Source organism: Babylonia areolata, chromosome 27 (assembly GCF_041734735.1).
Source record: "Babylonia areolata isolate BAREFJ2019XMU chromosome 27, ASM4173473v1, whole genome shotgun sequence".
Classification (NCBI taxonomy): domain Eukaryota; kingdom Metazoa; phylum Mollusca; class Gastropoda; order Neogastropoda; family Buccinidae; genus Babylonia; species Babylonia areolata.
This window is the reverse complement of record NC_134902.1, coordinates 29,110,441-29,124,007: the sequence shown is the minus strand read 5'-3', so window position 1 is coordinate 29,124,007 and position 13,567 is coordinate 29,110,441. Positions and strand designations below refer to the sequence as shown.

The 13,567-nt window shown below is 39.6% G+C and overlaps 1 protein-coding gene across 4 annotated transcripts in view; it reads left to right on the top strand.

Moving 5' to 3' along the window:
- LOC143301642 (transcriptional regulator protein Pur-beta-like) overlaps nt 1–11,456 on the top strand; it is a 33,593-nt gene extending 22,137 nt beyond the window's left edge. Inside the window, exons 4-7 of one of the 4 annotated variants that reach the window (XM_076616070.1) lie at nt 1,956–2,059; nt 4,393–4,513; nt 5,079–5,185; nt 6,784–11,456. In XM_076616070.1, the coding sequence (XP_076472185.1) occupies nt 1,956–2,059; nt 4,393–4,513; nt 5,079–5,185; nt 6,784–6,894 (443 nt within the window). In that variant the 3' untranslated portion in view covers nt 6,895–11,456. Of the gene's footprint in view, nt 1–1,940; nt 2,060–4,374; nt 4,514–5,078; nt 5,186–6,783 lie in introns of all 4 variants that reach the window. The other 3 variants (XM_076616068.1, XM_076616069.1, XM_076616067.1) reach the window with 3 other exon arrangements.
- Nucleotides 11,457–13,567: the final 2,111 nt, after the last annotated feature.

Genomic DNA, 13,567 nt, shown 5'->3' with positions numbered 1-13,567 from the left:
GGAGTGTGTGTGTGTCAGTTTGTAGGTGGGTGTCCAGGGTTTGGATTATAGTCCATGCAGTGTACCATGTCATAGTGCTGTACGAATCGGTATTTGAATAACTTGAAATTGTCATTATACTGTAACAAGGTTTGTAGGATGCGTGTGGGCACACACATGCCACACACACACAGAGGCACTTATGCATGCACACTGTCACTTACACACACACACACAAACGCTTGCACACGTGCATGCGCACACACAACACCCCACACACTCCCAACACACACAGGGTCAATAAACAAAACAGAATAAGACATTAACTAACGCTCAGGAGATAACAAGTGTCTGACAGAAGTTGAAAACAAAAAAATTTCCAAACACGCTAACAAGATTGTGTGTTTGTGAGGAAAATGCTAGGAACAGTGACTGATCTTTGTCTGTTTTTCTCATTCTGAATCAGTCAGCGTACACTGACATGTTACCCAGCACAGACTGTAATCAGATGAATATATTTGTTTTTAATTTAGATATCCTTGTATCAGTAAACAAAGTTTGGCACGCACACACACACACACACACACACACACACACACACACACACACACACACACAGAATCACTTGAAATGCTGCTGAGTGTGAGAGATAAGTGGTTGAGCTGCTCAAACCATCAATTTTCAACACGTGTGTTGATCCGTGCAAAATTGGGCCAGCTGTACAGCAGAGATCTGTTCATTAGGTATGCTTCAGTCAGGTATGTTTCCCATTTAATAATTATTTTGATTGCAGATAATCAGGCATTTCAAAGTGAAGATTATAATTTTATGCCTCAGATTAGTCTGTTTCCACCACCAGAGAATGACATCTAAAAAGAAAAAAAATGTACAGCTGGAAATAGCATGCGTAATTGTCAGAATATATCTGTTGAAGAAAATACAAAAATAAAACAAGTTATAAGTTATGATGGCAGTCACAACTCTTGAAGAGACATTGAGTAAAATACTGTCCCAACATTGACAAACTTGGGTTTAGTCCAGATAAAAGTCAATCTTGTTCACAGAAACTGAGCGGTAAAGTGGGGGTTTTTTTGTGTTTGTTTTGGTTTTGTTTTTTTCCAAAAGCATTTCCTGTTTAGAGGAGGAAGCGTTTTGATGATACTCACTCCATCCTGGTTGTAAGTGAGGAAATAAAGTGTCTGCTGTGTATCCGGTTTGCTTCCTCAGAAGCCGGTCTACTGATCAGTGACAAAAAAAAGGCATGAAAAGATAATAAAACATGATTCCCCTCCATTGTCTGTCAACCTTGGGTTTCATGAAAATCATAGATTATTGGCTGTTGTCCATTCCCGCCAGTTGAACACTATGAAAAGACAGTTCACCGATGTTCAATGCAACGCCCTTTTGTCTGGCTTTCGACCTATCGTTTTACACCACTCCTTTCTCTCTCTGTGCCACCCCCCCTCCCTCCCTTCCCAAACTATGTGAACATACTGTGCCATCACTGTTCGAAGAAGAAATCTATTATTCTGTAAACACTTGTTGAAGTTGTTCTTCTGTAAGTTCCTAAGGTACAACGTTTTACTGAAATCTTTCACTGCATGAATGTGCCTATAGTCACCTGCTCTGAAAATCAAAATGGCTGTGAATAAATTTGTTATCAGCGTCATGACAGTAGACCTTGGTTTTTAGTGACTGAAAATTGGTATTCATCACTTTCCTCCTAAATCTTTTATAACATGTTTATTGCTTTTCTGCTTGGAGTGTTCAGCGAATCCTCGGCCCATTTTAAAAGCATGTGCACTTCAAGAAGGAAAAAAAAAAAAAAGGAAAAAAAGATTTGGTGGGGATACTAACCGCCTAACAGCCATGTGTGGTGCGGTGTGTTGTGTTGTGGTCTCTTTGTGTGCATGTGGCCACAACTTGTGGTTATCAAGTACTGGTGTACTCACTGCTTGCAGGACCCACCAACACAGAGAGCCCCCCAGAAGATGGTAAGCTGAAGAGCGAAACCATCGTCAAGGACAACCGGCGATACTACTTGGACCTCAAGGAAAACCAGCGTGGACGCTTTTTACGGGTAATGTGTGTGCTTGGACTGTTTGTACTCGTGTATGTGTGTGTAAACTTGAGTAGTCTCTGGTAGCAGAGACAGTTTTTTTATGTACATGTTATGCATGTCTCTCTGCAGAGGAGAGCAAGAGAAATAAGGGGTATTTTGTCAGCCAATTTTTTAGGTAAAAACAATGTTGTTATAAACAGTATCTTATTTGAAGATGTCTCAATACAAGTACAAAGGAAATGATTGATCTTTCTTGTTTAATCAGTTAATGAGAGAGGACCAAAAAAAAGGATAAAGAATTTTGTGTTAAGGGGATGGAGGTGGTGATGGAGTGAATAAGGTGTGGCATTCATCAATGGTCTGAAATCAAAGGCAAGAGGAATACAAGTGTCAAAGGACATGTCCGTTTCAAATGCAGGCTGTTATGTTGCAGCCAGTGAGTGCGACTTTTAGGGCAGGCACCTGGGGTTGACACCAGGGCCACTCCACATTAATTGTTTGGTGGCAAAAATAAGTCACAGGCTGTGGGAATTAGAAGTAAGATATGTCGTTTTTACCATGCCCGTGAGGTCCTGTGGGTGGTATAATTGTTCCAAGAATTAGGAAAACGAGTGACGCTGCGATGTGGATTGGTAGAATTAAGCTTGGTCATGCTTTCTGTTATCCCTCAGCAACCTGATGTAATGTCATTTAAACATGATGGAAGCATAAAGAATGTAACATAAAATCATGCTGGCCTGTACATTTCACATGACTGTACAGTTTGAACATACCTCTTGAACCATACAACTGAAGTGGCTTGTTTGTTGGTTTCCTTAGTTTGTTAATTAAGCATTAACAGTCAGTCTCCCGTTCTGTGTGAGAAACAAGCACAGGTACTGAGACTGTTTTCTTTATCATGAGACTTGGAATCGGTGTGGAAATGAAAAGGGATTCCCCACCCTCCCCATTCCAACTTTTTAAAGTTTTTATTATTATTTATTTTTAAGATACTGGCATGAAGTTGGCTTGATAAATTCTCAGATGTGGGAACACTGATCATTCCCATCAATACAATTAACATTATATCACAGACAAATATTTTCATGAATTATGAGGTCCATTCTTGTCTGTCCAGAGTTAGGCTTTCAAGTTTTGAGTTTAGTTTTCACACATTCGCCTGGATTCCATGGACAGACAAACTTGGAACAGATTTGCATAGACGTAAAGTCTAAACGAACTGGTGAAAAAAAAAAAGAAATTTATTTGTAGTGAAAAATGTGCATGAGCTGTTTTTTGTTCTTGTTGTTTTTGTTTGTTTGGTTTTTTTTAATTTAGCTGCCATGTAAGCTGTAGTAATGATGAGGCACTATATATATATATGAGCCATTCCATCATTTTAGAATAAAGGCAAAGGTTTAGTGGGGTTTTTTTTGTTTGTTTTTGTTTGTTTTTTGGATATATTAGAAAATAAGTTAGGGGATAAAACTCTTGGGTACAAAGAATTATTTAGTGTTTTCTTTTCAAAAAAAATTGGGATAAGAAATGTTGAAGAGTAAACTCTTGGGTACAAAGAATCATTGATCATGTGACATTTTGTGCAGTTTGAGGTGAAGAAGCAGATCAGTCTGGAAGAGGAAATGCCATGTTACATTCAACTGAATTGACATGAGTTGGACACTTAAAAAGATTAAATCATTTTCAGTTGTTCAGTGTATTGATAATTGTGTTTCGAAGTTTGTTTCAGGCATAATCAGTGTTTGTGATGATTTGTTTAATTCTAATTGTGTGATGAAGATGATTGATGATTTGTTAAAATAAGATTTGAATTTTTCTTCTGGACATGTTCCGGATAGAGATGAATGTGCATTGTTTATGTGGTTTGAAATTGTTTTGCAAAAGTTTTTGATGCTTGATTGATGCTGCAAATGTTTTATTTGAATGCATATGTATGTGTGTGTGTATGTATTTATTCTGTACTCTTTTTCTTGATGAACTGTCCCTGATTCTGTATTCTCAAAAGTACTGTCCTACTAATTTCTTTACTTCCTTCATGGCTTTGCAGTCTTTTCTTCTTATACCTAATGACCTTAACTTGTTGTTCTATCGTAATTGAAACTGCTGTCTGAATTGCCTTATTCTTTCAGTCAGTGTTTTTTGGGTTTTTTTTTTCTGAACAAGTACTCTCCGACTCTTTCCACCGATCTTACTTTTCCTTTTCTTTGGAAGTCTGTTCCTTTTTCCCACTCCTCCTCTCTCCAACTTTTTGTTGCTTGTTTCAAAATTGACCTGATTCTTTTTTTGCAGTAGGTAGCCTCCCAGTTTTGGTTAGACGTTTACAGCCATGTTTACAGGTGGTATGCTACGAACAGGTGTCTCAAACCATCCCTCGAGGTGGGCCACGATCGCAGATTGCTATACCAGCACAGGGCATGATCGAGTTCAGAGATGCCCTGACAGAACTGCTGGATGAGTTTGGGACAGATGATCAGGGTAAGTCGGTGATGATGACGTTGACTTTTCTTTTTTTTTTCTTTTTTTTCTTTTTTTTTTTTTTTTGCCAATTCAAATTCAGATACTCCTGTTACGTACTGTTCTTATTTATTAATTGTGCAGCACTTGCCGTGCTTTCCATCAAGTTCCAGTGAATTAATGAACTAGTCAGTAATTTGGTAGAATTAAAACTCCAGGAAGAGGAGATTGTTTTCTTTTTTTCATATACAACCTTATAAAATGTTTTGAAAAACAGTTGTACTTTAGAAATAATCTCCTTACAATGATAATAATATATATACAAATATATAGGGCAACACACTGTCAGTACAGATGTTGGGTTTTTTTTTTTGTTTGTTTGGTTTTTTTTCAAAATGTTTGGCAGTGGTTGTCTATTCCAAGAACTCTACAGTAGTATAAAACTGTTGACTTCTTTATTTATTTGAAGATGAGGTTTTCTTATGAAAGAAACAGAAGGGTTGGGAGAGGAGAAAGGGTTATTGTTTTCATCAGACATGGGGGATAAGAAGACTGACCCTCACATTCTTTTTCCTCTGATGTGCAGAACCACAGAATGAACTGCCAGAGAGTCGCTCCATGCGAGTGGAGAATAAAATGTTCTACTTTGACGTAGGATCCAATCGCAGAGGGGTTTACCTACGAGTATCAGAGGTATGTTAACAGTGTTTCTGGTGTCCAAGAAAAAAAATTCTTTTTAATGAAATTGCATGTGATACTTATGAAATATTTTGATGCACATGTCATGTATATTGGGATTTCTGTAAAGGAAAAGGGGGAAAGGAAAGTCAGAGAACCTGGTTTTGTCATTTTTTGAAATGATGGGTATGCAGAATGTGAGTGAAGGGGATGGGGTATTGATCAAGAGGCCTGACATGTGTTCACTTGGTTAACTGTGTGTGAACGGTGTTTTGTTTTTAAACTTAGCCATAATGTGCACTTGCATATACAGACTTAATCTTCTGTGCACTGGCATAAACATGCTAATTTCATTAGTAAATGACACAGCACAGTGCTATGTGGAGCAGCATAACACATGATTTCAAACCCGCCCCACCCCCCCACCCCATCCATCAGCTGTCAATTTTGACAAAAGAATATGAAAAGATGAAAATTAATACATGAACAGTTCTGTTTTGTCAGCTGTGTGGTGGTGGTGGTGGTGGTGATAAAGGTGGTTGTTTGCATTACAGTAGACCTGATCAGTGAGACTAGGTTTTTATATGGTAGTGTGTTTTTACTACTGTATACGGTTGATCTTGCGCATGTGGTCGACCAGGCTCGTCCTTTTTCACCCTGGTTATCCTTCATTCTCTTTGGAATACACGTCACTGTCAAAGTCCAGCATCATTTTTTCTCTTTTCGGAGCTTAACCATTTCAGTTTTTGTCCAGAAGCGACCGTGTGAATTTCCTCGTCATTTGATTTTGAAGCCTGTGGCTCAGTATCATCTGGTTCTGCAGCGATTGTTTCTGCTTTTCTTCTCCATCTTTTGGTCCCAAACTTATGGAGGGTCGCAAACGTCTTCCCTCCTTTTAGCATGGCGATTTTTACAACAGTCAGGGGAAAAAATGTGGCTAAAATTACTTTTACTAAAGTTGAATCGATCTGTTGCTTGTATCAAAGCATTTGCCGGAAGTTGACAGTAACTAGGCTCTCAGCCAATCAGATAACGCCATTACAGCAATACGTTATTTTCAACCAATGACTGTTTGTGCCTAGTTGAACTCCGGCTACTTTGAAAATGACACATTTTGGCTTTGTGAATCTCCGGATTGAATCAGTTCCTTTCATTATGTAGGTCAAGTTGAAGGCCACTGTTTGCTCTACATTTTGAGTGGTCAGACTTGACGATTGACGCAGTGAAAGTAGAGAAAAACGAAGCTGAAAATCTGCTTTTTTTCTTCAGTTTTGAACATTTTCTCTCCATTTTTTCTCACACCCATACACTTATTTAGAGGCAAAGCTTATTGAAAAAGTACATCAGGCATGTTTCTAGACACTTTATTGAACCAAACTAAATCATAATCCCACATCATGATTTTTTACCATTTTTCACCAAAAATCTATGCCAAGCTCCCCCATGAAGAAAAGTTTGTGTGTGTGGTTTATGTCTGTGTACCTATGTGTTCTTGTAAAGTACTTTGGGATGTTAGAAAGTGCTATGTAAATGTACTTTAAAAAAAAACAAAAAAAAACTTGCTATAAGCTGTGTTATTCAATGACACTGTTTAGGACTCCTCTGTCCGCCAGGTTCGCAACAACTTTCGCACAGCGGTCACCATTCCAGAGCGGTCGTGGGCGCGATTTCGCGATGTACTGTCAGAGTTTGTGGACAAAAGCAGCCTGAAGGACACAGAGTAAGGTCACCTGCTGCCACCACTGTGATACTCTCAACAAACAGAACTCACGCAGACAGAGGGAATGTGCCGAACAAGGGAGCCTAGCTGGGCCCGACTGCTTGTCAATGTTGTTCATCGTCTTCATCCAATGTGGAACAGGTTTGCAGCGCACGGTGTCACGTCCTGAAGGCGGGGCCTGCCACGCACGTGTGCAATCCGGGACAGAAGGGAGGTAGATTTCTATGGGCAGTGAATATGATGGGACTGGCTTGTTATAGACTGTGGCTTGGACACAGACCCGATGTGAAATATCTCTGACCACAAAAAAAAAAAAAAAAAAATGCAGGAGTGTAGTGACAAACTGAAGCAGTGTCTCTTCAAAAACGCTTTACGCATCGAAGCAAGCGTACATGCACCAGCTGTAAAAGGAACTGAAAACTGAAGAAGGCACCTGTGTGCTTTGGTTTTGTTGAAGGACAAGGGATGAGACGCAATGTGAATGGAGTCCTCTTCCCCCACAGCTTTAATTTGTTAAGATATATAATGATGAACTACTGAGCATCACTTTATAACGTTTCCCAATTTCTCAGGCCTCGTCTTAAGGATGATGGCAGAGAGTACAACTAAGCACACTGCAAGATATTAAGGATTCCAGTGAGTGGAATGGACTGTGGTAGTTAAAAGAGTAAGGATTAAATGTGACAGGAGAAGTTGATCTATGAAGGCTACAGTTAATGGCTTAAGAGGGGGTTCAGTTAAAAACGAATGCACAAGAAAGACATAGGCATCATGTTTAGAAAACCTGAGGATTTATTGATAAAAATTGTTTCAGGGGGTTTGCTGTTTATCATTCAGAATACTTAACAGGTGTTTCCTGTTGATTTATTGAAAAAAAACATTGAAGTTTACAACATGAATAGGCCATCGCCCTGTATCCCCCTACCCCAGAAAAGCACATTTCCTTTGTTTGCCCCAAGTTGTCTGTCTTGGCTGGAGCTAGTACAGGGCTGGAGAGTGTGGCGGCAGCCTTGCCACCATTCCCTCAGAGCCCAACTACATCGTCACTTGTTTGAGTCGCCCTCTGGGTGGCTGTCTCTGACATTTTGTTGTGGTTGTTTGGACAACACAAGTATCACTGTCTGTTTTGGTTCTGTGGGGTCCCCTTGTTGTTGGTTAGTTGGTTGCTCCATTTTAGGATGGTACAGGTTAAAAGTTGTTGTTGAGTGGTGTAGAGTGCACAAGTGCTGTCGTGTCAGCTGTCTGTCGTTGGTTCAAGTCCTGCTTCCGACCCGTCCATATTAACTCAGCAAGCGTCAACATTCACATCATATTCACCAGCTCCAGTGTCAAGAGAGCAAAGAGATGAAAAGTAGAGAGAGGAAAGAAGGGAAAAAAAAGAGAAGGCAACTGTTAACGTAGTAATCAGTAAACATTTGTGGAAGGGAAATTGGCAGTTCTTATGTAATCCCTGTTGTGATGACACAGGTTGAAGTGGAAGTCTGTGGAAGGTCAAGCGTGAATTCATTCAATAGACTGCACTTATATGCTTGCTCACTTTTCCAGCTATGTTGAAGCGGGGATTCATTCTGTCCATCAAAGTCCATGTGTTTCATCGGCAAGCATGTAACTGCAGTTTCTTACCAATCAAATGTTTGTTTTGAACAAAGTGCAATCAAATTCGTATATATTTTTTTTAAACTTAGAATGTCATCTTTTTCTCTCTTTTTTTTTTTTTTTTTTTTTACATCATGAAATTACTACAAGTGCAGATTTCATGCACCGCGCAGGGAAAGTGGAGACAACTTAAAGGTGGGTTTAGCTTGATTTGAAGAGCACATATATATATAAAAAGAAAAAGAAATAAAAAAGGTCTGGTGCATGATAGTGTCCAGACCCCCTGATGAGAGAACAGAACACCTGCCATTATCCAAAGAGCTAAATCAGTGTGAGTTCTTTTTGTTAATCAGTCAACAAAGTAAATTTATCTTGTTATATAGCTGTCTGTTATCATCTGTTGTGTTCAACTCAGATTTTGATAAATGCAGACAGCTATGTTACGGTTGTTAAATCATCAAATGCTGTGTTGAGTGTGTGAGTGTACATACATACAATGGCATTTTTTTGTACATGTATGTGCAATGTGTTGACAGTGTGGTAAACCTGAGTGGGTGTGGACACAGGTGTAAATGTGCGTACGAATGAGAGAGAGGACTTGTAAAATCTTTATGACTGTTGGAAAGTTTGTGATAACTAAATTTGTTTCAGAGGCCTGCCTACATGCTCCCATGTTCTTTTTTTTCAGAAAGTTGACAACACTGTTATTTGTTCTCCCATGCTGGTCTGAACTGTTTTTTGTTAGTTGTATGTGATGTCATGGTTTATACCCTATTTAGCTGTGATACTGTTGTGTGTTGGTTTGTGTGTCTGTAGTCCACGTAAGTTTCTCCTTTTGGTCCTTGCCCCCTCCCTCCTCCTTCCAAACCCTCCCCCCCCCCCTTCCCCTTCCCCACTCCCACTCAGTTGGTGTAGGTTTGGAAAAGCGGCGGCCAAGAATGACTGTGTTAAGAGTGAGGCGTTTTCCATATTTGTTCTGGACAACAAGTGTGGTGGGTTCAAACCTTGTCACTGTGTGTGCACCCCCCAACCCCAAAGGGACGGGTCTAGATCGGGACTTAGCCAAACGTTACCCAGTTCTGTTGTAGATACTTGTCTGTTAACTCTGTGTGCTTGTGCGTGGCGTGGCGTGGCGTGGAGAGAGCGAGCCAGCGTCAACAGCAGTGTACATTATTTTTGGCTGGTGTATGTGTGTGTGCATGGTTGTGTGTTTTGCCAGGATGTGCCCACAAGGTGTACACTAGAAGAGAGACAGGCAACCTTTTACTTTTATAGTTCACTTGCTTCAGTTCTCCTTTTTTTTGTCGTCTCCTATTTTGATTATCATTTGTTAATTTAGAAGGAAAAAAAAACAAGAGTTCTTGTTTTTAAGTTGTGTTTAGAGTTTCTTGATGTTGAGCTTGTGTAAGTTATTTATCTTTCAATACAGACGTGATAAAAAAAAAAAAAAAAGACTTGTTATTGGTGTGTATCTTGTTGCGCTGTTACTACACTTTTTTTTTTTTTTTTTCTTTTTTTTTCTTTTTGTCACCCCCTCTTTCCCCTATCCTTCGTCTTGTTTTGAAGGCTGCTGTTTCTGCTAGGGCTTTGTTGTTATTCTGTATGGTAGAGTGTTGGTGTCAGTATTCAATTTTTTTTCTCTCTCTCTCTCTCAAAACTTCTTGCTGTCACAGTACCCTTTTCTGTTTTCCACGCTACACAGAGCATATGCTGATTGGTTGATCGTGTTTTTGGCGTACGTTATCAAGAGTCAGCGTACTTGTGTATTCTTTGTGGGAAACAGAGCCTTGCAGAGGCAACTGACATCATCATTTCTGCTTCATGACAGAGGTTTTACTTATAGACACACATCTTTTTAGCTTTGTCTATTATTTTAAAGTATTGTGTTTGAGACATGTCCGCTTTCATTACGACACCAGCATTAGAAATGGACAGCAGAATTGAAATGCATCGTTGCTTCATTTCATTCTAGTCCCAGACCCATGTCTGAATTGACTGGTAGTTTGGGCTGGGTTTATGGTCTAGCAGTATTATTATTTATAATATTTATTGTGGTTCATCTCTGGCGAAAAAAGGAGATTTTTTTTTTTTTTTTTTAAACGTGCAGAAATATGTTAGACCAACAGTCTGTTGGACATGAGCATGCACCAAGGGAGTACAAGCACAGTGCAGAAGAAAACCTATCGACCAAAAAGGATGTATCAATCCACAGCCTCACATGGCAGCTCCACGCAAGGGATTTCTCAGGTCTACCTTTTTCAGCAGAATTGAAAATCACACCTCAGAGGAGTTTTTACATTGTGAGCTTTTTGACAGATAATAGCTGGGTTATCTCGAAAATTTACACCACTCGCTTGCTTGCTGTTTCTCAAAAACTGTTGAAACCTGAAAACAAAAAGATCATTAAGTGTCGGAGACTGGTGTATATTATCCCACTCCGTTTCTTGCCTTTTCCCCCCAGACCACCTCCCACACACCCAAGTTCAAGGTCCATTTACTACAAGAGAACATTGAAAAGGAAAACACACGAAAAAAGAAAGAAAAAAGGAGAAATTTCTGCATGTAAAATTCTTTTTTTTAATTTTTTTATAATCAGTTTTCATGTTTTATTCATGGATGAGGAAAGAAACAAAGTCATTTTTGTATGTACTTCTATTTTCAAGCTTGTCTGGGAGTTTTTTCCAGTCATTTTTAAAGGTCATAGGTGACATAATCCAGTGGCTGTTTTTCCAGATTTATTAATTCAAATGTACTATCAAATCTAATAGTATGGCTAACAAGAGTATCCAGCTGCTGTACAAACTATGGGTCAGAACCTCTGTCATGAAGTACACTGCATTAACAAAAGAGCTTCTCGTTTGCATCTAGTTCATTGTACAAATTTTCATGTAAATGATGTCTTTGTACTGTAATTATGTTCTGATTATGGATGAACACATGTTGAGACAAATACACTTGCCTTTGTCTTAATTGTGCGTTTGAGATTTGTGTGGGTGTGGAGATTGCTTCGTTTTGGGTTGTGGTGGTGGTTGTTGACGTGGATCAAATGTGTCATGGATGGGAGTACTTATGTTCTACATGGATTTCTGTCTCCTCCTTTTGGTGCTTTTTTCGTTGTTGTTAGAAATACTAGACCCGTCACAAACTTTTCAGAACTACAAAAATCTGTCGCTCCCACCAATGATGATTGTTTCTTCAGACAATGTCTTTGGTTTTGTATTGTTCAACTTTTTCTCCTCACAATAGATTTGTTTGTGTCTTCTTTTTCGTTAATGGTCTGCAACTCCCACGTTCACTCATATATACGAGTGGGCTTTGATGTGTAGGACCATTTTTACCCCAACATGTAGGCAGTCAGTTGGGTCATGCCAGGCATTTACTTGTTTCCATGGCCGACTGAATGCTGACAAGGATCACGGGATCTTTAACATACATATTTGATTTTCTGCATGCTGATTGACATGAAGGGGGTTCAGGCTTTGGCAGCTGCAGGTCTGCACATCTGTTGACCTGGGAGATAGGAAAAATTTCCACTCTTCAAGCGCCATGACCGAGATTTGAACCCAGTGCCTTCAAATTGAAAGTCCAACACTATAACCACTCGTCATTTGTCTGTGTGTTTTCTCTGCAGATGGAGCATGTTGCTTTGGTATGGTAGCTTCTTTTTCCCCCTTCAATCTGCGTGCATGTATAGATTACTTGCTCACAAATCAAAGCAGATTAAGCAATACACTTGTAACTTTTTTTGTTTGTTTTAAAAAGTGTGTGCTATGTGCAAACTGTATATAAAATATCAGTGATCGTCTTTTGAAAACATAACACCCTGACCATCACTGAAAGTCAGTTCGAGAGGCAGAGAAGGTGCATATGTAATTATAAAAGCAGGCATGTTATTTGCTTGACCACCACACCACACAAGTACATAGATATCTGTATGACACAAATTTGAAATATTGGAATCATTTCAGTTTATGGTATTTTGGTTTGTTTGTTTTTGTTTTGTTTTTTCATTTTTAGATAGATTAACAAAGAGGGGTTAAATGTTCGAGGTTTGGCAGCAGTATTCCTTAATCCTTGTCTCAGAGCTGTTCATTGAATTAAAACCGAGATGAGGAACGGAGAAACAGAACAGAAGAATGTTGAGCTAATTTGGTTGTTTTGACTTGGTATACACCCCTTGGAAAGAAGCTTATTTCAGGAAGGGGATGACGGGTGCAACAGCTGAGTGGTTAAAGCATGTCAGTCATGTGTTTGAATCAGAGTTGAGGCACTTTGTGGGTTAAGGATAGAGATTTTTTTTTTTTTTTTTTTTTTCAATCTTCCAGGTCTACAGGTGTGCAGATCAGATTTCCTTGTGCCTGAACCCTCTTTGTGTGAGAACACATGCAGAAGATCAAATATTCATGTGAAGGATCCCATTATCCATGTTGGGGTTAAGTGGGTGGTGGAAATAAGAACATACCCAGCATGTACACCACCGAAAACTCGAGTTTGGTCAAAACTAAAAATGGTCATGCACGTAATACTAATAGCCCACTCATTGATATAAGTGAACATGGAACCCTTGAACATGAAGGAAGATGAAGGGAAGGAATAAGAGAAAGGTATTTCTCTCTTGGAAACCATCCACATCACAAGTTCACTCCCAACAGAAGGGAGGTAATAGTACAAATAGGAGCAAGCAATCGTCTTCTGCATTCGTGGGCTGCAACTCCCACGTTCACTCGTATATACGTCAGTGGGCTTTTACGTGTATGACCGTTTTTACCCCGCCAAATAGGCAGCCATACTCCGCTTTCGGAGGTGTGCATGCTGGGTGTGTTCTTGTTTCCATAACCCACCGAACGCTGACATGGATTACAGGATCTTTAACGTGCGTATTTGATCTTCTGCTTGCGTATACACACGAAGGGGGTTCAGGCACTGGCAGGTCTGCACATATGTTGACCTGGGAGATCAGAAAAATTTCCACCCTTTATCCATCAGGTGCCTTCACCGTGATTCGAACCCGGGACCTTCAGATTGAAAGTCCAACGCTTTAACCATTCAGCTATTGCGCCCGTCGCAAGCAATAGTCATTT